Source organism: Rhinoderma darwinii, chromosome 9 (assembly GCF_050947455.1).
Source record: "Rhinoderma darwinii isolate aRhiDar2 chromosome 9, aRhiDar2.hap1, whole genome shotgun sequence".
In the NCBI taxonomy this organism is placed as follows: Eukaryota; Metazoa; Chordata; class Amphibia; order Anura; family Rhinodermatidae; genus Rhinoderma; species Rhinoderma darwinii.
The window spans coordinates 31,792,978-31,820,538 of NC_134695.1; the positions used below are offsets into that span (position 1 = coordinate 31,792,978).

Consider the following 27,561-nt stretch of genomic DNA (forward strand, 5'->3'; position numbering starts at 1 on the left):
GATTTTCTCATATTTCATTATAATTTTCACATTATTTACCCAAGCATTAACCTCCGGTGGGGAGCTAGATATCCACTTTCTAACGATTAGTAATTTTGCAATAAATAACAGTTTTATTAATACACATTTTTTTTCCTTACAAATGATTAATTCTGAGTCATCACCCAGCAATACCAGTTGAGGTTGAAACACTTTAAATCTGGATCAATTTTTTCCAGATTTTTTTTACAAATTCTATCCCAGTAATCAGCAATCTTAATACAATTCCATAACATGTGAAAATAGTTTGCTTCTGTTACACATCTGGGGCAGTTAGAAGCTTTATTAAATCGAAAACTTACTCAACAGGGCTGGCGTATAGTAAAGCCTATGTATCAAATTGAACTGAATAAGCTGATGGTTCATGCTTATTGATACTTTACAAATATTTTTAAATATTCTGTTCAAATCAAGAACACAATCGTTATTCAGTTCTTTCTCCCATTTTATAACACAATTGAATTTTATTTTCCTTGACTTTATTTCCATCAGGGATTTATACAACCTGGAGAGAGTTTTTTTTTTCACATTTGTATTTTCTCAGTTTTTTGTAAAAGTCATCCATATGGTCTTTATTGAGAGGATTGCTATCTTTAAATTTATCAAATGCGTGCTTTAGTTGAATATAGGAGAATCTTTCCTTCTCCGTCAAGTCAAAATCAACTGATAATTTTTCCCATGTTTTTATTTTTCCTTCTTCCATTATGTCTAGTACATATCTAATCCCTCTAAGTTTTAACAATGGTAACTCTGGGATAGCCTTACATTCTTCTATATTAAGATGGTGCCATAAGGGTGAAAAGGATAAAAAAAACATTTCGACCAGTCATATTTCTTAAACCGTTCCAGCATTCATGCAGGAGTTGTGCTGTCAACACGTTTTCCATAACTCCAGATTTTAATTGACCAGATTCTAACACCTCATAAATATCTGAAAAGCGGCCTTTAATGTTAGTGATCAACCATTGTAAGAACTCGGCCTTATCCCATTCTTGTATGTATTGTAATTGTGCTGCTAGGTAATATACTCGAATATCTGGAAATGCTAGTCCTCCTTGTTCTCTTGAAGGACATAAGTAGTCTAGCTTAATCCAAAGTCTCTTCCTTCCCCAAATCAGGTTATTAAAGATAGTTATGATTTTCTTAAAATATTTATCTTGTATCCACACCGGGGTAACCCCAAAAACACATAAAAGTTTGGGGATCAACACTGTTTTAATCAAGACAATTTTATCGGCTTTTGAGATTGGCAATTCGTCCCATATTCTTATTTTTTTTTTCCATTTCTTTTATAAGGGGGAACAAATTATAATCCACTTAAAACTTGAAATTTCTATACCCAAATATCTAAAGCTTTCTCCTGGATATATGACTCAAATTTTTGTTTGTAGTATTAAATCACTTATATCTAGTGGCATTAATATGGATTTTTCCAAATTGATCTTTAGACCAGAATAGAATCCAAATCTTTGAATAATAGATATAACATAATCCAATTTTTCTTCCGGGTTCGTCAAAAAAAATAAAAGGTCGTCAGCATATAAAATAATTTTATCCTTTTCCCCCCTAGCTCCAAAACCCACAATATTTCCATCCTCTCTGATTAAACAGGCGAGAGGTTCCATTGCCAATGCAAAGAGTAGGGCAGAAAGAGAACAACCCTGTCTTGTGCCCCTACTTAAATTGAAAAATTCTGAGTTCTCACCATTTATGTTAATGTTTGCTCTAGGACCATTATATAATAATTTAACCATTCCTATAAAAGAGTCTCCAAAACCTTGCTTTCTCATGACTGCCCATAAATAGCCCCACTCCACTCTGTCAAATGCTTTAACTGCATCGAGAAACAGAATGGAGCCTCTCCTGGTGTAACTTGAATATTCCCAAATACCCAACGAACACACTGGTTGACCGTTCTACCAGAAATAAATCGCTGCTGATCACTATGCACTACAGTAGAGATTACTTTAGCTAACCTTCCCTAACAATCTGAAAGTTGTTGATGGGAAGGGGTTAATAAAAAGTGTGAGGGGGGAGGATGAAAAACCCACTTTTCCCCCTTACAAACTGCGTTATTATTATAAAACAAAATAAACTAAAAAAATGTACACATATTTGGTATCGCCGCGTCCAGAACGACCCCAACTATAAACTTATTACATCCTTTAACCCGCACGGTGAACGTCATAAAAAATAAAATTACAAAAACATGCAAAAATTGCTGTTTTCTTTGAATCCAGCCTTAAAGGGAATGTGTCGCTAGAAATTTTTTTTTTTTTTTTTTTTTTTTTTAGTTAAACAGTTAGTGTATACATGATTAGACATTGTTATAATTTTTTCACCAGTCAGGAAATATTATAAATTAGATTCTAATTTATAACATTTCCCTGTGCTGGTCACTAGAGGGAGCAATTCCCAAAATTGCAGCATTGGCATGTGGTAAAGCAACCACATTGCTTTATGCTGAAAATTTGGTGTAAACACACACGCTCTAGTGAGCTCATAGAATCCCCCCTCCCTTGCTAGTGCCAGGAGGAAGGATGGGATTGAATGTTCAAACCTCCTACACTGTGTGCCGCCATTTTTTGCGCGAATACACAGTGTAGTAGGCTTACATACAGTGGTAATCACACACACTAAAACACGAACATACACAGACATAACTTACCTGCTCCTGCCGCTCCCTCCGGGCCGTCCGCTCCGTCTGCTCCCTCCGCTCCTAGTGCTTGCTTCAGAACACATGTCCGGAAGCCGCGACCAGAAGTAGTAATCTTACTGTCTGGCCGCGGCTTCCGGTCCACAAGAAAATGGCGCCTGATGTTGCTTGGCCGAAGACCTTCCATTTGGACTGTGTGGGAGCGGCGCATGCGCCGTTCCCACACAGATGGCGTACACCATAGTGAATGCGAACGGCTCCCGTTCGCATTCTCTATGGGGATGTATGTGCCGTATTCCATCTCTGTATGTGTCGTTAATCGACACATACAGAGATGGAAAAAAAAAATGGCAGCCCCCATAGTGAAGAAAAAGTTAGAAAAAAAAAAGTAAAACACAAATAAAACATTTTTTAATAAACCACTAAAAGCAAATTGATCTAAAAAATATTTTTTTCGCGACACCCTTCCTTTAAAAAAAAATTTGATAAAAAGTGACCAGAGAGTCGCATCTACTCCAAAATGGTACCGATAATTACCGCAAAAAAAAAAGCCCTCATACAATTGCATCGGCGAAAAAATAAAAAAGTTATGGCTTTTCAAACATGGAGACACAAAAACAAATAATTTAAAAAAAAAAAAAAAAGTGTTTTCACTGTATAAAAGTAGTAAAACATACAAAATCTTTACAAGTTTGGTATCGTTGCAATCGTCACAACCCACTGAAAAAAGTTATTTTGTTATTTATACCACACTGTAAACGGCGTAAATTTAGGATGCAAAAAAGCGTGGCGAAATTGCAGGTTTTTTCTTGTGGGAAAGAGGTTAATTAACCATTTTGCTGCCCGGGGGTTTATAGTCCATTTGCACCTCTGGCAGCTGGGACAATTGTCACACTTCTGACATGTACAAATAAATCCACAATTATAAAAAACACATCATATAATCCCACACCAATAGATTTTCTGAAAGTACACACCCAGCACATTAAAATTCCACTTAGTACTTCAGTCTAAGGATGCCTTCATGCGTTAAAATTAACAGATGGGTAAGACTATTGCAATTGTTGAAGTTGTCTGCTTTCAGGAAATATATAGGCTGTTACACTAACTTTTGTGTTTGACCCCTTTTATATTGACATTTTACGTCTCCCAAATTTTTATCTTAAAAAATAACTTTGTATTTCTATTAATTGAAGACGAGTGTGTACATGTAGATGTGCGGCATTTATGAACTTCCTACAATTTTGGTGAACTTTAGATTTTGGAAGTCCTTTTGCATTCTAGCCAGACACAAACGTTCAAGGAATTTTTGCAAGAAAACACAAATTACGGTGTCGCAAAGTTGCATGAAAGCGGTAGTGACTAAACTACTAAAAGGTAATTTCTATATAAAACATGTTCCATCTGCCAGAAAATTATGGGACATTGTTCTCTAGTGATTTTTTATGTCCGTAAAAACACACACAATAAACAGTCTAAGGCGAAGTTCACACCGAGTTGTTTTTTTTTTACGCGGAAACCGCGCCAAAACCGGCCCAAAAATGCCTCCCGTCGATTTCAATGGGAGGCGGGGGCGGTTTTCTCCCGCGAGCAGTAAAACCAGCTCGCGGAAGAAAGAAGCGACATGCCCTATCTTCGGGCGTTTCCGCCTCTGACCTCCCATTGCCCGCAGCGCCCAATGACCGCGGACAAAAAACGGAGCGAAAATCGGCGTGCAGGGAGAGGAAAATCTGCCTCAAACTTCCAGACGGAATTTTGAGGCAGAAATTCTGCCTGCAAAATACTCTGTGTGAACATAGCCTAAGCAACCAACTAGAAATTTAGACATGTATCCATTAAATAATTAGAAATCTTACAGGTTTTAGGAGGGGAACTGTTTTTTCCCTGGATTTGTGGTCCTTTATTCGAAGGACTGCAGATCGCTTCATTCTTGACAGAAACATTTTGCGGAGAAAATTTAACTGGTGTTTTGTGATCTATATGGAAGTAAAAACGTAGAAAGTAAACCTTAGTTATAACAAATTAAAAAGGCTCTCCAACTTTTAGCATTGATGGCATACAAGAAAGGTTATAAGGTCATATAGCAGTGCTGCTCCAACTGCTGTGAACTCCACCTATGAAGACAATTATGCAATTGAGGACCGCAGCCCCTTCGCTCATGTCATGTTGCTTTCTCTAGCATTGCAGCTCAACCCTATTAAAGTAAAAACTGAGTAGTAATTTTAACATGCTGACAAAAGTGGTGCAGTGTCCGGGAAAAGCTCAAAGTAACCATGGGACTTTACCACGCATCGTGATTCCAGCAGCCAGACCCCCACTGATCAAGCATCCTAGGGATATGCCATTGATGAAAAAAAGTTTGATATATAAGATTACGCTGATTGGTTTTCATGAGCCCATGACAGCACAGAGAGACTGGCTAACATCCAGGACAGAAAACCTCTAGGAATGCTTTAATAAGGGGAAGCGCCTCCAACCACCTCAATCCGTAGCAAGATTCTTGGACCTATAGTAAAGTTTGTTAGTTTAAATTAATATTATTATATTTTTTTTAATGCGTATTAAAACCTAAAACTGGAGGAAATAAAGTGGGTGCCGTCATGGGCTCATGAAAAACCGATTACCGGTGAGTGTAATCTTTTATTTCCATAAAGCCCATGACAGCACCATTAGAGAATAAACTAGATAAGTCAGGAAGGTATGCCTAAAAAATTTATTAGAACTGAAAGTAGCTGCTTACAAATTTGGTCAAGAGAGACATTGGCCCTTTCTGCCCAGGAAGTAGGTGCTGCACGAGTAAAGTGTGCGCCAACCCTTAGGGAGTTCTCTACCTGCTAAAGAGTAGGCCAAGTTAATGGCTCTGACTATACAATCTGGTGATGGTTTTACTGGTAACCTTATCTCCTCTACCTGGGCCTTGAAATAGAATAAAGGGTTGAGGAAACCCCCTACACCTACAAATAGATATTTGATCAGACATCTAACATCTAGACTGTGGAGTCTTTCTTTAGGATTTTTGGGATCTTGACCCAAGGAAGCAGGGACAATTTACTTGAGAGCGGTGGAAGTTGGAAACCACCTTGGGCAGAAAGGATGGGTTAGGTTTAATAACCACCCTATAATCCAAAATATCTATATAAAGAAAAGGAAAGCAAGAGAGCTAATCTCACCCACCATACTGGCAGAGAAAATCCCTATCAGAAAAGCTGTTTTGTAAGCCATATTGAAAATTGGAATCTCCTTAACAAGCTCTAAAGGAGTTTGAGACATCCTAGATAGTACAAAATTTAGATCCCATGGGGAAATCTAGACTTCAATGATGGCGTTAGGGTACTTTAACACAACCCGATGTGAGCTCGTTGACAGCTCGAGACAGCTTTCAAAAGGAGCCAATATGGGGACGAGCGCTGGTTACTACAATCGCTCGTCCCCATACATTTCTATCATTTTGGCAGAAAGTCTCCCTGTTTACACAGTGAGATTTTCTGCCGACAACCATAAGATTTTGGGCATTTAAAACTATACAATCAGCCAATGAACGAGCGTTTGATTGTTCATCGGCTGATCATTGCCCTATGTACACAGAGCAGTTATCGGGAACGAGCGTTCTGCGAACGCTGGTTTGCCTAATAATTAGCTGGTGTAAAGGGGCACTGATCTGATAAAGCTTTATAGAAAGCAAAGATGGGAACAGCACTCCGTTCTTTTTAATTCTATGGTGCGCGCCAAACCAGGGGCATGGTCCCAGCTTCCGCCAAAAGGTACAGAGAAGATAAAGAAGGTAGGCAGTACTGAAAGGTTGAGATAAATCATCAGTGGTTTATTCCAGTGAGCGACGTTTCAGCTTGTGTAAAGGCTCTATTAGAGGTGCCATCTGAACGCTTGTTCCCGGTCATTGCCCTGTGTAATCACACAAACGCTCATTCTCTCTTATGCAAAATTCAAAATCATCGTTGTCGGCAGAATACCTCCCAGTGTAATCAGGGAAATGTGCTGCAGACATGATGAAAATGTATAAGGACGAGCGATCGGAGTAACATAACAAATCATATTGCTCCGCGCGATATGAGCAAACGGGCACCGATCAACAAGCTGTCTCGTTGATCGGTGCACATTTACACGGCCCAGGCCAGGCCGTGTAATAGTATCCTAAGGGCCCTTTTACACCGGCCAATTATCGGGCACACAAGCTCGTTCTTGATAATTGCCAACGATCAGTCAGTGAACGAGGAAACATTAGTTTAATGGCTGATAGAATCGTTTAAAGTGCCCAAAATATTATTGTTGGCAATGGATCCTCTACCCGTCGTGGGAACGGGGATAGGCAAGTATGTATGTTATTATTTTTCTATTTGGTCCATACGTATGGGGGCATTATACGGTGTACGGGAGGGTGGGGGGGCATTATATGGTGTACGGGAGGGTGGGGGGGCATCATACGGTGTACGGGAGGGTGGGGGGCATTATACTGTGGGGGCAGCTATGGGGAGCATTATGCTGTGTGGGGGTAGCTATGGGGGGCATTATACTGTGTGGGGAAACTATGGGGGGCATTATACTGTGGGGGCAACGATGAGGGGCATTATACTATTGGAGGAACGGAAATGGGGGGGCGCCTTATACTGTGCATTATACTGTGTGGGGGCAGCTATGAGGAGCATTTATATATATTAACAGACCACTACATTCCTTTTGCTAGCAAACCGTGTAACGGGTTTTGTGTGTGTGCGCGCGCGTGTACACATATATATATATTTTATTTTTTCACGATTTCACTTACCCCATCACACGCTATTTGTTTACATTCTCAGGCTGCTACGATGGGGTGTTTCAGAACAGGCTCAGACTATATTACCCATGAGTCTTTGCAATCAGTACAATCCTGCTGTAGCTCCCCTGTCTTCTGCTATGCAGTTCAATAAGTGAACATATCTAATCTTAGCCATACACAGTGTTTCTGCTGTGCTGACCAGCTCCCACCGCTGCTGTTCTTACACTGACACGACGTTGCGTCCCTCTCTGCCGCCTAACTCCACGCCGCAGCCCCTCACGATTCTAGGCCCTGCCACAGATAGTGCGTCCCTCTGACTGCTGCCCAGCTTCCTCTCCGCTACCGTTCTGTGCCTGTGTACCTTGCACAGCCATTGTGTCCGATTTACATCCAGCTTATTGGAAGGAGCAGCGATGTCTGTGCGGTCTGTCATAGACAGCAGTTCAGGCACTAAGGCGCATGTGTGGAAACAGACAAACAGCGGGGATCGTACTTGCGCATTCCCAACTGTGCAGCAGAACCACCCATATACAGCCCGTTACTAGTAACGTGCCATATAAAGGAGAAGAAAGCAAAAAAATGCACGGCGCCACATAGTGCAGATCACCAAAAGTAATGGAATAAAAACTGAGGAAAGTCAATTGAGCTCACCTCTTGGCGTTGTGCTAGCACAGGCACAACGCTGTTGTAGACTTATAACGAAATAGGTATCATTATATCGCTGCAGCCAGGTCCCATCTGGTAACTGGAGGTGGTTACCGCTGTAAAATATTTGCAGGAAGAAAAAATTGGTGGACCATAAACGGCGCTGCTGGTAATAAAGGTAGAAGCAGCTCCAGTGTTTTGAAATACAAAAATAATTTATTGTAAAAGACTACGCATTTCAATGCTGAAACAGCGTCTTCATCAGGCCGAGTGCGCAGTGCCATAAAACAGTCATCATATATAGTTAGTGTGGTCACATGCATAAGAGCTTTGAAAAAAACTGCTAAGTCATAGGTCAAAGGTCAACTCTGACATCACAAGGGATCATGGTTGTCGGCAGCATGATAAAAATTTATTCGGATGAACGATCGGAGTAACGAGTGCTCATCCCCATACTAGCTCCTTGTGAAAGGAGAAAACGAGTGCCAATCAACGAGCCGCCTTTTTGAGCGGCGCTCGTTTACACGGCCCACGTCGGGCCGTGTAAAATCACCCTTACTGTGGCATGTAAGTGTTGTTGCTGATAGGAGTTCCCAAGGCTGTAATAGTTTTATTACTGAAAGATAGTATTGGGCAGAACTGTGGAAGAACTAGGTGTGAGACTGATGACTTGAAAAAAATGCTAACAAGTATGGGAGACGAAGAGGAACCTGGGAACCCTCTTTTACTCAAGATGCTACTCTGGAGCAAGTAATTACAGTGACAATTGTCACATGTGGAAGGAGTACCGTCCACAAACCTGTAGAAGACCGGTGAAGACAGAGCATACAAGGACACATTCAATATGATGGGTGGTTAATAGGAAAAAAAGATTTAATGGGTTATGTTGGTTTCTTTTTCAATATATTATTGATATTGGGAAAAAAAACCTGGAGGTGATGGGAATAACCTTTTAACTTAAATCGAAATCCGTAGTAGACCAAAATCGCCTTTAGTGAGATATCATTGTCTTCAGGTATAAAAAGCGGTATTCATCCAATGAAAAGTCAGAATCCAAAGACATTTTGCTCTTCTCACCACCACAAACAACATCACTAGAGTCGGATCGCAAGTACTTTCCTGATGATGTACTGGGAGCATTTTTCCCAAAGACTTTCATGGAATTTTGTACTTCAGACATTACTATTTAGTTAATATTTTGAATCAAGGTAGGCAATCCTTCCTCGATGACATTATCCACGCATTGCTGACATAATGGCTTGAAATCAGAGAAGGGTAGCTTCCTTTTACAAATGCTGCACTATCTGTATTTTGTCTTATGTGTAGCTTTTCTGGGGGGTTCTACCGATGTGCCAACATATCCGGGTTCTGGATCGCTCTTTCACGTGAAGAGTGTAGCAGAATCTGTAGCAGGGTTGTAGTTTAAGACTGGCTAGAGTCCCCTTTTTTCCCCCAGAGAACAAAACACTTTTGTAATCATCTGTCTCCGGATATCCTCCCCTATAGGCCTGTCAGCTGACCTTCACTCCTCTTCCGATGCAGTCTAGCAGGGGGCCTGCCCCACTTCAGTTGCATGCTAGAACCCCCATCCCACCTACGCACCACAAGCTCACCATGCAATGCCACTACAAAAACAAGGCCTACTACTCCTCTTCCCCCAAAGGAAGTGAGGAAGACACCAGGAAGAGCAGGGAGGAAAGGAAGAAGAGGAGAATAACCGGGTTCACTGCACGGCAGGAAGCACCCAGCATACCGCTAACAGAGAATATGCTTACCAGATAAAAACATCCTCTCCTACCATATGGGCAAGGGAGGACACCATGGAATTCTTCAATGAGGGAGTGAAAAAAGGGGACATTTTCAGGATTAAAAGGGCAGCTTCAAGAGAAGACAGGCACCCAGGAAGTCTCCTATGAACCTAAAGATAAGCTTTGGATATGGAGGTCCTGCAGCCTGTTATAGTAGATTCTAGAGGAATCAAAAATTCCTAGTATGTCCCAAGTACAGCGAGCAGGAACCGGGCTGGTTGGGGGTGTTTCTTCTTTTAAAGCATTTTCTGTTTTTAGTACTGAATTCGAGCCGGCCTCTCATGGTGCTGTCCTGGGCGTAAGGGAAAATTCCTTTACATCATAGAAATATGCTTTACTACTGTATGGATAATGAAAAAAAGGGGAATATAATGAGTTGTGGAAGAAAAAACTTACATATCTGGTAGAGGTAGAATTTCTGCCAAACAATGGCAGAAAGTAGCTGGGAAGTTAACGGACCATTTCAGCATGTACATACCCATACTGCACCATTTCAAGACCATAAGCCGGAATAACAGACCATATCCAACTTTGATTTGTAAAAAATCTTTATAAACAGAGTTAAGATATAGTTTAACTAAATCATGGTCACAAAATTCACAATTGCTATTTCTTGACCTATAAGAATAACTTATAACTGTATAATCACAAAAATGACTACAGAGAGCAATGCCCAATTGTAAAGAGGTCACTTAGTAAATTATTATGTAACACGTAATCAGAAGTGTCAGAATCGGAAGTGTTAGTACCTGGCTGATGTGTATGTTCATGGTCTGAATCAGCCTCAGACTCTGCAGCTTCTTCTCTTGGAAACTTTAGCCCACAATATGGACAAAAGTTGAACTCATCTTCTGCTTTCTTCCCACATCGAGGGCAAAAATTTATTTTCATTCTGTAAATAAAGAAAATTAAAATAAAATTACCTCTGATCTTTAAAAATAATTAAAATGAAATGCAGAGTTTTTCCCTCCACAGGAATGCTCCCAGTCACCAGCTGTGTTGCAGTTTTCTATAGAGTCTGTGGATTACAAGAGAAAAAGATGGCGCTCCATAGCATGGCGACATTAGTGGGCTTGGATGAACAATAAGTAAAAGCAGAACTGCTCACCTGGTCACCTCTTTGTTTTATAAATACGGACTCTAGGTTACCAACACCATAAATGCTGCCCAGATTATTTCTGGTTTACAACTTCAGCATTGTCTTCCGTTGAGGGATTCCATCTGAGCTTTCCGTTGGGGGAAACCCTCAACAGAAAGGCAAACGGAAGCTATGGTTTCCATCACCATTGATCTCAATGGTGGTGGATACTTTGCTAATGGTTTCCGTTTGTCACCGTTGTGAAAGAGTTCAATTTTTTACTGCGCTATGGATGCTGTAAAAAAAAAAAAAAAAAAAAAGGAAACTTTTCACAATGGTGACAAAGTGTTTGCCTTACAGTTGAGCGGTTCCCCAACGGAAAGCTCAGACGGAACCCCTAAAGGGAAGACAATGCTGATATGACCAAGCCCTTACTCGTGTTCCTTTTCACACTTTTTCTTAACCTGTTATCTTACTAAGGGCTTTTTCAGACAAGCGTATTATACGTCCGTGTGGTGTCCGTTAAAAAAACAAACAGACAGCACACGGACCCATGCAATTCAATGGGGATATTCACACGGATGTTGTTTTAACGGATTGTGTAAAGGGCTCGTTAAAAAATAGATGTCCGATTTTCATCCGTTTTCACAGATCCCTCAATGTACTCAAGTTTATGAGGGATCCGTCAAAAAGAGTGCGACTTGAATGTGAGCAAATGCAGTTTTTCACGTCAAAGTTTACCCTCGTTCATCTGAATAAGCATTTACAACGTGACCTGTACATGTAACACTTTGATCGCGGGCCACCGACGGGCGCCCCCTTCGTCTGTCAAAACATTTAAATGCCGCGGTCGCATATAAGGGGTTAAATGGCTTTAGATTGAAGGTTTCTCCAATCTCAGCCGTTGCAGCAGGAGCCCAGCTGTCAGTCACAGCCGGGCTCCCGCGGTGATCGTGCAAGCACAGCTTCTGTGCCCACGCGATCACCATCACGTAAATGCATGTCCGAATGTGGGAGTGACCCACCCCATGACGTGCATGTACGTGAAAATGCGGGAAGGGGTTAAAGGATTCAGCATTAACTTTTTCAGCAACTTTTGCTACAGTAGCTCCTCAGGGATCAGACCAGACGGGCTACCCTTAATTCCTCACGCCCATCAGTGAGCCTTGGGCGCCCACACGTAGCGGAATTGCTGCGTTTTTACCATCCGGAATTGCGGACGGAAAAAACGCAGTAGAATACAGTAGCAGCAAAGTTGATGAGATTGAACAATTCTCATCCACACGCTGCGTAAATACGGAGCGGAAAAAACCCTCAGAAATTGACTTGCGGTGCGTCATTTTATTCCGCAGCATGTCAATTGTATTTGCACATCTGCTGCGGGTTTCCCCCATTGAATTCAATGGGGAGGTGAAACCCACAACAAGCAGCAGTTGTTGCTAATTAGCCCCGATACCCCTGAAGATGCTGCATCTGCAGTGAAACATGTCGGGGGGGCTCTTTTGAAATTTTAATTTGTTACTGCTGATCTCTGATACTGACTTTGACCTTGGTCAGAGTGCAGCGTGCTGCAGCCGCTGACACTTTGAATCTTGCTACTGGCACACATTGCACTATGCTGGTTACTATCAGCAGTGAACATAACTTTTAATTTCTATGTAGTGTGTCTTTGCTATAATAGCCTAATAAAAATGTGTTATTTTATCTTGCTTGTAGTTGTTAAAAAGGGCCTTTTGCCGGCAGGCAAATATTTCTATTGATTGTTAATTAGACCACCAACTATCTGGGTCTTGCTTCCATTATTATTGATCTGTCCTAAACCAGGACTGTACAAAACCCAGTCACCATGGTCACTAGAAAAGTCGATAGCATTTAGCGTAGCTAAAGGGGTCACATGCCCCCATTCTGCATTTTCTACTTATGCGGCTGATCGTGTGTGTGTGTTTGGTACCATTATCCCAGTATTCCCTGAGACCCAGCTATAGGGCCCAGCACTTGGCACTGTGTGCTACTTCTGCATTAAATGCAACAAGCTACATACAGCAACAAGCAAAAAGCAACTACTATGAGGTGGGGTGAAGGTTGCCCCATTATGACTGCCCACTGTTACCCTGCTGTGCTCACTAAGGCAAGAAGGGAGGTCTGCTGTGACTACTGGAAAAGTGGGAGGGGGGGCATGTTGTGACAACTGAGGAAGTGGGGGGCACCTATCGTGATTACTGGTAAGTTAAAGAGGCTCTGTCACCAGATTTTGCAACCCCTATCTGCTATTGCAGCAGATCGGCGCTGCAATGTAGATTACAGTAACGTTTTTATTTTTAAAAAACGAGCATTTTTGGCCAAGTTATGACCATTTTCGTATTTATGCAAATGAGGCTTGCAAAAGTCCAACTGGGCGTGTTGAAAAGTACAACTGGGCGTGTATTATGTGCGTACATCGGGGCGTGTTTACTACTTTTACTAGCTGGGCGCTCTGATGAGAAGTATCATCCACTTCTCTTCAGAACGCCCAGCTTCTGGCAGTGCAGATCTGTGACGTCACTCACAGGTCCTGCATCGTGTCGGCCACATCGGCACCAGAGGCTACAGTTGATTCTGCAGCAGAATCAGCATTTGCAGGTAAGTAGCTACATCGATTTACCTGCAAACGCCGATGCTGCTGCAGAATCATCTGTAGCCTCTGGTGCCGATGTGTCCTCGCTCGTCCGACACGATGCAGGACCTGTGAGTGACGACACAGCGTGATCTCTGGAGAACACGGCTGTGTCTGCACTGCCAGAAGCTGGGCGTTCTGAAGAGAAGAGGATGATACTTCTCGTCAGAACGCCCAGCTAGTAAAAGAAGTAAAAACGCCCCGATGTACGCACATAATACACGCCCACTTGTACTTTGACTTTTCAACACACCCACTTGGACTTTTGCAAGCCTCATTTGCATAAATACAAAAATGGCCATAACTTGGCCAAAAATTCTCGTTTTTTAAAAATAAAAACTTTACTGTAATCTACATTGCAGCGGCGATCTGCTGCAATAGCAGATAGGGGTTGCAAAATCTGGTGACAGAGCCTCTTTAAGGGGGTCGCCTGCTGGACCAACAATTTTTACTACAGCTGGGGGACACTGTTGTACCTACCAGAGAGCTTTATTTTGACTACTGGGGGCCAAGTCTAAGTGATGTGTAAGGTCAGGCTCGCACATTTCCAGTTGTAGCTTGCTGAATATTTTGTATTTTTATATTTTAAATGTGCATCAATCGCTGTCTCCTAACTTTTTGAGCTGGCTCCTAGATGAAGCGAAGATTTGTCCTGGCCTGACATAAGTCCAAGACAAAATACAAGCCTTTTTATTAGCTGCTTACTTGGGAGTGAGCATTTACATTTTACAAGTGGAATACACGGTAGTGGTACTGCAGTGAGGAGGTACAATGAGGTACATTACAGAGGCTCTGCAGTGAGGAGGTACAATGAGGTATATTACAGGGCTACTGCAGTGAGGAGGTACAATGAGGTATATTACAGGGCTACTGCAGTGAGGAGGTACAATGAGGTACATTACAGAGGCTCTGCAGTGAGGAGGTACAATGAGGTATATTACAGGGCTACTGCAGTGAGGAGGTACAATGAGGTATATCACAGAGGTACTGCAGTGAGGAGGTACAATGAGGTATATCACAGAGGAGGTACAATGAGGTATATCACAGAGGTACTGCAGTGAGGAGGTACAATGAGGTATATTACAGGGCTACTGCAGTGAGGAGGTACAATGAGGTATGTAACAGGCTCTGCAGTGAGGAGGTACAATGAGGTATATTACATAGGCACTGCAGTGAGGCTGAACAAGCACAGAGGAGATACAGTGCTGCATGCTACAGTGAGAATGAGCAGGAACAGTGCAGCATGTAGTCAGGACCTCAGAGAGACTACACGGAGAGGAGCTACAGTCGGGTGGCGGGGTAGGACAGGGTGAAGCTACAGAGAGACACTACAAGCATGCCGGTATATAGCACAATATACAGCTCTAATACAATGTACCTCGTAACTCTCCAGCTCCCTGGCACAGCCGCTCAGTAAAAACCAGCTAATGACGGACACGTGACCTGATGTTGAGACAGAAAGTGAAACCGCACAGGAACTAGAACTAATCATAGAGAACACAGTTTCTAAGGAGCGCCCTCTGCTGGCAGTCAAGCGCACGTAGACGGACAGAGGTTTAAACCTCCATCAAGAGAGCAGTCGACACACGAAATATAACTGTATACAGTATTTCCTTTATAGCAAATGTCGTTTCTGGCAGATGTAACTTTTTTAATGACCAGTTCACAATCACACAGAGGTTTTTTGTTAGCAGGCATAAAGGAATTTTGAGGCAGATTTTGGCCTGCCTGCAATTTCTTGCCGCGAAAAACGCTTTCTCTTCCTCCCATTGATTTCAATGGGAGGTCAGAGGCGTATTTGCGGTAAGGGCCTGTTCACATCAGCATTTGCTTTCCGTTGCAGGGGTCCGTTGGAGGTTTCCGTCTGGTGAACCACGCAACTTAAAGTTAAACTGAAACCACAGCTTCTGTTTTCCATCACCATTGATATCAATGGTGACGGAAACATTGCTAATGGTTTTCGTTCATCACCATTCCGGAAGGTTTCTGTTTTAATGACGGAATCAATAGCGCAGTCGACTGTGCTAAAGACGACTGTGGTTTCGGTTTGACTTTCCGTTGCGGGGGTTCACCTGACGGAAACCTCAGACGGAACCCTGGAATGCGAATGGTAATGTGAACAGGCCCTAAGAAAGAGCATGCCACTTTTTACCCTGAGTGGCTAAAAGCTGCTGTGAAGAAAAACGCCTCCGCCTCCCTTTGAAATCAATGGGAGACGGTTTCGGACGTTTTTTTGGTGCAGTTTCCACACCAAAATCAGTGTAAAAAAACTGTCTGAACTGGGCCTAATGGTCCATGCAAAGAGGTGTACCTAAATTTCCCTTCACCTAGGCCAAAAATTAAGATTGCCACTAAACTGTTTACTGCGCCCTCCAATTAAAGGGGTATTCCCAGAATCGATAATGATCACCTATGCTGTTGTCTGATTGCTGGGGGCCCCACCAATCGCCACTCTTGAACCCACTTCTCGACCGCAGTGAGGAGGAGATTGAATGGAATGGACGGTGCATGTTTGACCGCATCTCAATATAAGCTCCTCCTCACTGTGGGGGGTGCAGTGAGGAGAAACAGGGGGATTTGGAACACCCATTCTCGCGATCGTTGGTGGTACCAACAATGCGATCCTGTGAATAGGTGATATTTATCTATTCTGGGTTTTTAAGTACATGAAGAGATGCTGATGCACTGCTTGTATGAGGCATTACTAATTCTGTGTAAATGTAGAGGTACAGCATCGTATTTTATGTGATTCTTAATACGGTTGCGCGCCCTCACTGGAACTCATTTATAGCAGATTTAGGCCTCTTGCATATGTTGCTTATTTGCTGCGAAACCTGAGCGGAAACCGGACCCTGGACTCAGGACTGAACATGGATACTGGATAGTCACATACACAGGTTACAGGGAACTGGATACGGAACCTTCGCAGACTAAGGCCCCATGCACACGACCGTAAAAATCGTCCATAATTGCGGACCGCAATTACGGTCTGCAATCACAGACTCATTCACTTCTATTGTCCACAGACACCTTCCCGTTTATTTACAGGAAGATGTCCGGGCCGTAGAAGTATATCACAAAAGATAGGACATGTCCTATCTTTTGCTTTTCACGGTCCGTGCCCCCATACTTTGTATGGGAGCATGGGCCGAAAATGCGGGCGGCTGCCCATGGCCATTGGCGGAAAGCCGTGCACGCAATCGCGGGCCGTAATTACAGGCACGGCCGTGTGAATGAGACCAATCTCTAGGTAAGAAGGAACATTGCTCAGGCACTGGGGAAAGGGGCAGGGTCACTTATAAGGGCCAGGGTGCGCAGGGATAGGCTAGGGAGACCTTTACTCTACGAGACAGACAGGGAGAAGAGGCAGAGAACGCCGCCGTCCGGGCACTTTACAACTGCATCGCTGATTTTTAGCGCGTCCAGGAGTGTTGCAAGTCCCAAAGCATATGTCCCCCCACTCACACCAACATTTTTTTATAAACGTATACAGTTATTAAATCATACCACCATACCAGATGAAATATTACCTGCATACTGTTACTGAACACAACTCACTAATATAAGACCAATATTACCAATAATAACACAATATAAGGTCCAAATAATATCGCCACACCATAACTACATAGTGACTGAATAATACCCCCATACTGTTACTGAATAATATCGCCACACCACAACCACATAGTGACTGAACAATACCACCATACTATTAACTGAATATTACCGCCACACTATAACCACATAGTGACTGAATAATACCCCCATACTGTTACTGAATAATACCGCCACACCATAACCACAGTGACTGAACAATACCACCATACTATAAACTGAATATTACCGCCACACCATAACCACATAGTGACTGAATAATGCCCCCATACTGTTACTGAATAATACCGCCACACCATAACCACAGTGACTGAATAATACCCCCATACTGTTACTGAATAGTACCGCTACACCATAACCACATAGTGACTGAATAATACCCCCATACTGTTACTGAATAATACCTCCACACCATAACCACATAGTAACTGAATATTACCGCCACACCATAACCACAGTGACTGAATAATACCCCCATACTGTTACTGAATAATATCACCACACCATAACCAAATAGTGACTGAATAATACCCCCATACTGTTACTGAATAGTACCGCCACACCATAACCACAGTGACTGAATAATACCCCCATACTGTTACTGAATAATACCGCCACACCATAACCACAGTGACTGAATAATACCCCCATACTGTTACTGAATAGTACCGCCACACCATAACCACAGTGACTGAATAATACCCCCATACTGTTACTGAATATTACCGCCACACCATAACCACAGTGACTGAATAATACCCCCATACTGTTACTGAATAATACCGCCACACCATAACCACAGTGACTGAATAATACCCCCATACTGTTACTGAATAATACCGCCACACCATAACCACAGTGACTGAATAATACCCCCATACTGTTACTGAATAGTACCGCCACACCATAACCACATAGTGACTGAATACCCCCATACTGTTACTGAATATTACCGCCACACCATAACCACATAGTGACTGAATAATACCACCATACTATTACTGAATAATACCACCACACCGCAACCATATAGTGACTGAATAATGCCCCCATACTGTTACTGAGTACCGTCACACCATATCCACATAGTAACTGAATAATACCCTCATACGGTTACTGAATAATGCAACCACACAATAACCAGTTATTGAATACCCCCATACTGTTACTGAATAATACCAGCACACCATATCCACATAGTAACTGAATAATACCCCCATACGGTTACTAAATAAAAAACACTATAAAAAGACCGACTTTAACACCATATAGTGACCATATAGTGGTAGATGGCAGTTATACACAGGAGCTCTGCAAGCGCTATAAGTGATTACAGCACATTTAAATCCAGTGACTCACAGGTGATGTTTTCTGACTTGAGTCGTTCACGTTCCCTTTTTTTCCTCCACCCGGCCCAGACCACTGTGACGACTTATTCCAGCCACGACTCGTATTGACTCGAATTTGACACACTAGTAGGTTGGTTCCTCGCTTTTCCAGAAACCTCCGCACCTATACCCTATCCTCTAAAGAAACTCGTAATCCACAGTGCCCCAAATGGTAATAATGATCCCTTAGTGTATGACACGGTAAAAGTGCCCCATCAATAACCATGCCCCTTTTATGCCCCCACACTGTAAGAATGCCCCTTTTGTGCCTCCTGTAGATAGTGCCACACACAGCCCCCCCTTGTAGATGGTGCCACACAGCCCTCCCTTGTATATGGTGCCACACAGCCCCCTCCCCTTTATATAGTGCCACACAGCCCCACAACCAAATAAAACAATTTTTTTACTTAACTAGCCCCGTTCCCATGATGGACGAAGCTGCTCCACAGCCTCGAGACACCGAGACGGGAACCTTAAGTAGGCCTGTGTGATCCAGTTACGTCATCATGCCTGTCTTCGCAGGAATTCTGTACCAGCGTCTTATAGCCTGCAGGCCTAACGTGACCTGTAGCCTATAGTATTCAATTGTATCTGCGTCCCGAGGACGCAGATACAATTGAATATGGCAGTCGCTAGCAGGGCATGCCGCCAGCCCTGGGCTCCTATGATGGTAGTTCAGCAACTGGGAGGATGGGGGCCCTGGGCAATTGCCCAGTTTTCCCCTCCCTAAGGCCTCATGCACACGAACGTAAAAACGCCCGTAATTACGGGCCCATAGACTTCTATTGGCCACGTGTACCTTCCCGTATGCTTACGGGAAGGCGCCCGTGCCGTTGAAAAATATAGAGCATGTCCTATTTCAGGCCGTAATAACGGCACGGGCAGGCCCATAGAAGTCTATGGGGCTCCCGTAATTACGGGTGGCTACGTGTGTGCAACCGTAATTACGGGAGCGTTGCTAGGTGACGTCAGGGGATAGTCACTGTCCAGGGTGCTGAAAGAGTTAACTGATCGGCAGTAACTTTCAGCACTCGGGACAATGACTACCGCTGGAGTTAATAGTATTAAGGCTGGGTTCACACACCCTATTTACGGACGTAATTCGGGCGTTTTAACCTCGAATTACGTCCGAAAATACGGCACCAAAGCGTCGGCAAACATCTGCCCATTCATTTGAATGGGCTTTACGATGTTCTGTGCTGACGGTCTTTTTTTTTACGCGCCACTGTCAAAAGACGGCGCGTAAAAAAGACGCCCGCGTCAACGAAGTGCCTGTCACTTCTTGAGACGTAATTGGAGCAGTTTTCCATTGACATCATAGAAAAACAGCTCCAATTACGTCTGTAATGGGTGCAGCGAAAAGCGTCTGCACTTGCCATTACGTCTGAAATGCCGGAGCTGATTTCTCCTGAAAACAGCTCCGTAATTTCAGCCGTAACGGAGGCTGCCGTGTGAACAGAACTCTTCTTCTTCTTCCTCCAGTCCGGCCTCCCGGGATGACGTTTCATCCCATGTGACCGCTGCAGCCAATCACAGGCCAATCACAGGCTGCAGCGGTCACATGGACTGCCGCGTCATCCAGGGAGGTCGGACTGGATGTCAAGAGAGGGACGCGTCACCAAGACAACGGCCGGATAAGTATGAATTTCTTTTACTTTTACTGCAGAGAGGGCTGTCCCTTCTCTCAATCCTGCACTGATAGAGAGAAGGGGCTGCCGATTAGTGCAGTGCAATTTTGCAGCGAAAACGTGCCCGTAAATACGGGTGGAATACTGGTGACACCGGACCCGTATTTACGGGCACGGGTCCGTAAATACTGGTGCAATACGGGTCGAATACGTGTGACCAAGGACCCGTATTTACGCCAGTATTTACGGGAGGACAAAAATACGTTAGTGTGCATGAGGCCTAACACCGGCCCTGACAATATGATAAGACAGCCTCAAAGTACGGCCATACTCTTAATTTCTGAAATCATGTCAGAAGTATCCGTTTCCATAGAACTTAACCTCATATGCAAAATACTCTAGGTTTATTATATTTTTGAGTACTTCCCTACATGTCAAAGTACGTTTTTCTCAACTTACACGGTCAATGAGACAATTCTAGTTTTACTGGGTGCAAAGGGCAGCAGTAAGCTGAATTCACACACAGTGTTTACGCATGTTTTTTTGTTTTCTTCACCCAAAGCTGCTGCAAGCAGATGTTACTTTAAAGACTACGCATACACAACATTTTAATTTGTGGTGTTTTTATAGCGTTTTTGAGGTTCAGTGATGATTTTTTTCAAAGCACAGCATGCACTTAGAATGGAATAAGTCTTTTATTAGAAAAAAATAACAACAGATAAAAAACTACTGTACACATAATGTATTGCAGAGACCATAACGACCATAACTATAAAACAATGGGAACCCACAAAAAAAAAAATCAGCCCTGGTATATTCTGCAGCAATGACAAATTAACCCTGTACAACTATTTTCCAGAGCTGAGCCACTAAATGCTGGCAAGTTGGGTGTCCCTCCCCCCTCCAGACTTAGGGTATGTGCACACACACTAATTACGTCCGTAATTGACGGACGTATTTCGGCCGCAAGTACCGGACCGAACACAGTGCAGGGAGCCGGGCTCCTAGCATCATACTTATGTACGATGCTAGGAGTCCCTGCCTCGCTGCAGGACAACTGTCCCGTACAGTACGGGACAGTTGTCCTGCAGCAAGGCAGGGACTCCTAGCATCGTACATAAGTATGATGCTAGGAGCCCGGCTCCCTGCACTGTGTTCGGTCCGGTACTTGCGGCCGAAATACGTCCATCAATTACGGACGTAATTAGTGTGTGTGCACATACCCTCAGGTTCACTACTATATCCTCTCTGACAATGTGTTACCCTACCCACCTGGTGCCATTTAACCCCTTAAGGACGTGGACTAGTTGGTACTTTCCATACGCAGCCCCATTTTTCAAATTTGACATGTGTTACTTTATGTGGTAATAACTTTGGAATGCTTTTACCTAGCCAAGCGATTCTGAGATTGTTTTCTCGTGACACATTGGACTTTATGTTACTGGTAAAATTTGGTTGATACATTCAGTATTTAATTGTGAAAAACACCAAAATTTAATGGAAAATTACAAAAATTAGCATTTTTCTAAATTGAAATGTATCTGCTTGTAATATAGATAGCAATACCACACAAAATAGTTGCTAATTAACATTTCCCATATGTCTACTTTATATTTGCAGTTTTTTGAACATCCTTTTATTTTTCTAGGACGTTACAAGGCTTACAACTTTAGCAGCAATTTCTCACATTTTCAAGAAAATTTCAAAAGGCTGTTTTTACAGGGACCAGTTCAGTTCTGAAGTGGCTTTGAGGGGCCCATACAATACAAAACCCCATAAATCACCCCACTTTAAAGATTCTTAACCCTTTAGGCGTTAATCGACACATACAGACATAAAAAAAAAAAAGGCAGCCCCCATAGAGGAGTAAAAGTATGAATACATTAAAAAGTTGAAAGTGACAAGATAAATACAATTTTTGTTTACATTATATAAAAAGCAATATAATTACAAATAAAAAATCATGACACCTTCCCTTTAATATTGGCGTGCAAATACACCCCCCTTTTTTGTATACTAGAGTAGTATTCTCATCCTCTAATTGTAATAAGGCATCCACCACCCCTATACTACCTCATTATTTAGGTCCTTTTGAATTGGGTTTAAGCTTAGACCGTTATATTAATATTTTTGCCATCTTTTTGTATATTAGGCTCCTATTGGAGGAGGCCGGATAACGCTCCATGAGGGCCCGCCCCGATGCGTGCATCATACCACACATACCAGGCAAACATTGCATCCATGATGACATGCCGTGGCAAACGTTCATTGGTGGGTGAGATAGTTAAGTGTAGCCATGTAACCAGCACGCCGGTATTTAGCGCGGTTTTTCCATCTGATTGTGGTCTGAGTGGCTCCATTGAGAGCCGAGCAATTATCTGCTTATTTGTGTATTTAGGAGGATTCTGCTACAACTATCTGATATTTAGGCCACCCCATATGAATTTGTTGTCCTTTATTTTTTGCATGATACCTGCGTGATTTTTTGCATAGTTCTATTTTTGAATGATCCCTGTTTTAGTCCCGTGGTGAACCCGTGTTGAGTCAGGAAACAGGTTGGTTGGCCTTTTTAGGGAATCAAGAGGGAGAGTAAGGCTCCCTGAAAACATGTACGATGCTAGGAGTCCCTGCCTCGCTGCAGGACAACTGTCCCGTACTGTAATCATAACTATGATGCTAGGATCCCGCCTCCCTGCAGTGTGTTCAGTCCGGGACTTATACGTTCCGTCCTTTACGGACCGAACATGCTCGTGTGAATCCAGCCTTAGGCTATGTTCACATGGAGTATTTTGCCGAGTTTTTTGACGCGGAAACCGCGTCGCAAAACTCGGCAAAAATGGCCCGAAAACGCCTCCCATTGATTTCAATGGGAGGTGTCGGCGTCTTTTTCCCGTGAGCAGTAAAACTGCCTCGCGGGAAAAAGAAGCGACATGCCCTATCTTCGGGCGTTTACGCCTCTGACCTCCCATTGACTTCAATGGGAGGCAGAGAAAGCGTATTTCACGGTGTTTTATGCCCGCGGCGCTCAATGGCCGCGGGCGAAAAACGGCGCGAAAAACGGCGTGCAGGGAGAGGAAAATCTGCCTCAAAGTTCCAAACGGAATTTTGAGGCAGATATTCCTCCTGCAAAATACTCCATGTGAACATAGCCTTAGGGTTAGTGGACGGGGCCAGTGGCGTAGCTATAGGGGTCGCAGCGGTCGCACTTGCGACCGGGCCCCTAAGCCTGGGGGGCCCACGGGCCCCCGTTGCCATACTGTATGCTTCCAAAAAAAATCTTCTGTGCCGTAAAGCCGGCACTTCCTGGTTACGGTCACATGGTACACTTAGTGTACCATGTGACCGTGTTGTCACGTGACACGTCTTCCGGACAGTGGAGTGGAAGAGTCGGTGCCGAGGACTCCAGGTGAGCTGCAGTCTGTGTTGTGATGCCTTGTAATGCATTGTGTTGTATTGTGCTGTTTGCGGTGGAGAGGGGGGGGGGGCGTTAAATCACAGCCCCCCCCCCCCTTCCTCTCTCCACTGAAAACTCCACAATACAACACAATACAGTATAGTACACATGACTATGAGAGCGGGGCTGCGGCTGTGTAATGCAGCCATTGCCCCGCTCCTGAGTCCTGACATGTGCGCGCCGTCAGCATGATGTGATGCGGCCGGCGCTGCACTAATGATCTGCGGCACTGAAGACAGAACATGGCACCCCCATGTTCTGTCTTCAGTGCCTGAACCGCCGCTCATTAGTGCAGCGCCGGCAGCATCTCCTCATGCTGACCGCGCGCGCACTTACTGTCAGGAGCGGGGCAATGACTGTATTACACAGCCGCAGCCCCGCTCTATAACGGCGGCGATCAGAGGAACCTCTCATCTCCGCCGCTATTCTCCTGAATGCTGCAATCAAAGCCGACTGCAGCATTCAAGGGAAAATGAGAAGGGGGGATGCCTCTGGATCGTGTCACAGGGAATTCCTGTGACGCGATCGAGGGCCATACCATATATGTGCAGACAGCCCTGGGGTCTATTGAAGGACCCATGGGCTGTCTTACCATATTTCCTGTTAGGGCATACTGAGGTATGTCCTAACAACTGCCTGTGTGCTATCTGTCCACAGGCTAATGTACTGACATATATCTGATATATGCCAGTACATTAAAGTTTAAAAATAAAGTAAAAACAAAGTAATGTTAAATAAAAAAAACACACATTCACCTTTTTTACAATAAACATTAAAATAGGTCTCAATGCATAAAATATACACATATTAGGTATTGGCGCGGCCGTAATAAGCTGCACAACGATTATTTTTTTTTGCCTTATTTGTGATGTGTACTATGTAAAAAAATAAAATAAACTGCTTTCTATCACTTATTGTGAGGCACGAGGTGTGATGAATTTAACCTCCACGTGCCTCACATTAATAGTAATTAACCCCATCATGTACCTTACACATTAACCCATTATGACTGAGAAACATGACGGGATTAATTACTATTAATGTGAGGCACATTGAAAATTCATCATCGCAACTCGTGCCTCACATTAGAAAACGAAATAACTTTTTTTTTTATTACTGTAAACGAAGTATCGGTATCGAAGTCCAAATTTTGGTATCGTGACATCCCTACACTGTGGGTCGCGTCCCCCTGGGGGTTCGTGTGAAGACCTCCGGGGGGTCGCGAGTCACTCACCGAGGTCCCGGTTCCATTCAATCCTGGAGCAAGGAGCTGGCATCTCCTTGATCCAGCATTCACTGTGCCCTGAGTGGCTCGACACAGGCAGGCGGGATGTAGCGACATCATCGCGCCTGTCTGCGCTGAGTCACTCATAGCACAGACCGGAGGAGGCGAAGGATCCTGCACCCGACGTGGGAACGGGGATAGGTAAGTAATTATGCTATTTTTTTATTATGCACATATGGGGGCATTATACTGTATGGGGGGGCTGATATTGTGTGGGGGGGCATTATACTGCATGGGGGGCAGATATGGCATAGGGGCTGATAAGATGGGGGGCATTATACTGAATGGGGTCTGATATGGGGGAATTATACTGTATGGGGGCTGATATGGGGAGCATTATACCGTATGGGGCTGTTATGGGGGGGCATTATACGTTATGGGGCATTATACTGTGTGGGGGCAGCTATGGGAGCATTATACTGTGTGGGGGCATTATACTATGGGGGCATTATACTATGGGGGCTGTTGGGCAAAGCGTCTGGGCATAGGCACGCACAGGGGTCTGATAATAATGATGATGGTGGTGTTGGGGAGTGCTAGGGGGGCCCAAGCTGAATTCTTGCACCCGGGCCCATGAGCCTTTAGCTACGCCCCTGGACGGGGCCACCCCTTTTGTGGTGAGTGCTGTGTGTAATTTAAGCTATACAACACTGGATTAGGGACTAAATTATAACCCCCTCCTCTAATTCATTAATATGTGCCCTGCCTACCATCTACCATTGTTGACCTCCACTCTGTTTTTTGTCATATGTGATACCCTCATTTGGCTTTGTTGCAAATTTATCAATTAGTTTGTGTACTAGTATTCTTTTTAATTGCATATTAAAAGCTATGTTTTATTAAGCTACGCCCCAGTAATACAGTTTTATGTTCGCAGGTAGCAGAAATATCTTCCTCAGAAATCTGTCCCAAACATTAGAATTTGGTTTGTAAAAATCCTATGCAAAACTTGCAAAAACAACCCCGTTAAGATGTATGAAACTGATTTTTGACGTAGAAATGTTCTGCAACGAACCAGCCACATGTGACAATACACTAAAGGTGGCCTGTATTCTGCTGGGGGCTACTTCAGGACAAGCACGGGGAAATTCACCAGAGTTTTGCAGGTTATCAGTTCGTAATCAAGCGCTTTGCTGATAATACTATATTAACCCCTTCCCGACATTTGCCGTATGGATAAGTCATGGAAAGCTAGTGCTTCCCGCATTTTGCCATATCCATACGCCAAATGCTTGGCACGGCTCAGCGGTATCTTACAGCCGCCATTAACCCCATAAATGTAGCGCTCAAACGCGATCGCTACATTTAAGGTGTTTGCATCTCATCGGAAACCCCAGCAATGAAATTGCCCGGGTTCCGGTGGCTGCAATGGCAACCGGAGGCCTAATACTGTCCTCCCGGTCTGCCTATCATGGAAGCTGGTCAAGACCCGCCCGGCGGCGGAGCCTGATCGGCTTCCGTAGCTACCGGCAAGATGGCGCCGGCTCAGGTGCTGATCCGGCGTCATCAGCGGTGGAAGTCCGCTGTATGTTACAGCGGACATCCACCTGTAACGGCAGGAACCGGAGCTAGCTCCGATCCCTGCCATTAACCCCTTCGATGCAGCGATCGCTGCATCTTAGCGGTTGCTAGCAGATCGCCAGCCCTGACAGGCAATCAGGACTGGCGACTGCTGCTGCTATGGCACACACAATGGCCTCCTGCTCTGCCATTACGGAAGCCGATTAGGCCCCGCCGGGAGGCGAAGGCTAATCGGCTTGCTGTCCGTGAATAACTGACAGATCTAATACATTGCACTACGTAGATAGTGCAATGTATTAGAAAAAAAAATTATTATCTGACAGTTGGACCTTCAAGTCCCCTAGTGGGAGGTGAAAAAAAAAAAAATGTTTGAAAACGTAATAAGTTTCAAGTAGTAAAATACAATCGCCCTGTTCCCTTATCAAGTCCTTTATTATTGAGAAAAAGTAATAACCCATACGTATTTGGTATCGCCGCAACCGTAACATCCTGAGGTATAAAAATATTATATTATTATATTATTTATTGCACGTGGTGAACAGCATAAAAAAAAAAACGTAAAAAACGATACAAGAGTTTCTGTTTTTTGGTCACTTTGCCCTACAGATATTGAAATAAAAAGTGATCAAAAAGTCGCACGTATCCAAAAATAGTACCTATAAAAACTATAGTCTTGCAAAAAACAAGCCCTCATACAGCTCCGTCAACAAAAAAGTTAAAAAGTTATGGTTCTCACAACTTGGCGACAGAAAAAAATTTTTTTTACAAAAGTAATTATATTGTGCAAAACGTTGTAAAACATAAAAAAAAGTCCTATAAAATATGTATCGCCGGAATCTGACTGACCCGCAGAATAAAGGTAACATGTCATTTATAACGCGTGGTGAACGCTGTATAAAAAAAAAAAAGTACACCTGGTTACCTGGCCTCCCAAAAAATAGGATAAAAAGGTGATCAAAAAGTCGCATGTACCCCAAAATGGTACCAATAATAACTACAGCTCGTCCCGCAAAAAAA

At 43.6% G+C, this 27,561-nt stretch overlaps 1 protein-coding gene across 2 annotated transcripts in view; it reads right to left on the reverse strand.

Annotated features, from left to right (window-relative positions):
* Window positions 1-15,118, reverse strand: part of VRK3 (VRK serine/threonine kinase 3) — a 109,071-nt gene extending 93,953 nt beyond the window's left edge. For both annotated transcript variants that reach the window (XM_075837479.1, XM_075837478.1), the window contains exons 1-3: window positions 15,029-15,118; window positions 10,669-10,811; window positions 4,552-4,671 (exon numbers count right to left, since the gene is read on the reverse strand). In XM_075837479.1, coding sequence (XP_075693594.1) covers window positions 4,552-4,671; window positions 10,669-10,810 — 262 coding nt within the window. In that variant the 5' untranslated portion in view covers window position 10,811; window positions 15,029-15,118. The remainder of the gene's footprint in view (window positions 1-4,551; window positions 4,672-10,668; window positions 10,812-15,028) is intronic.
* Window positions 15,119-27,561: the final 12,443 nt, after the last annotated feature.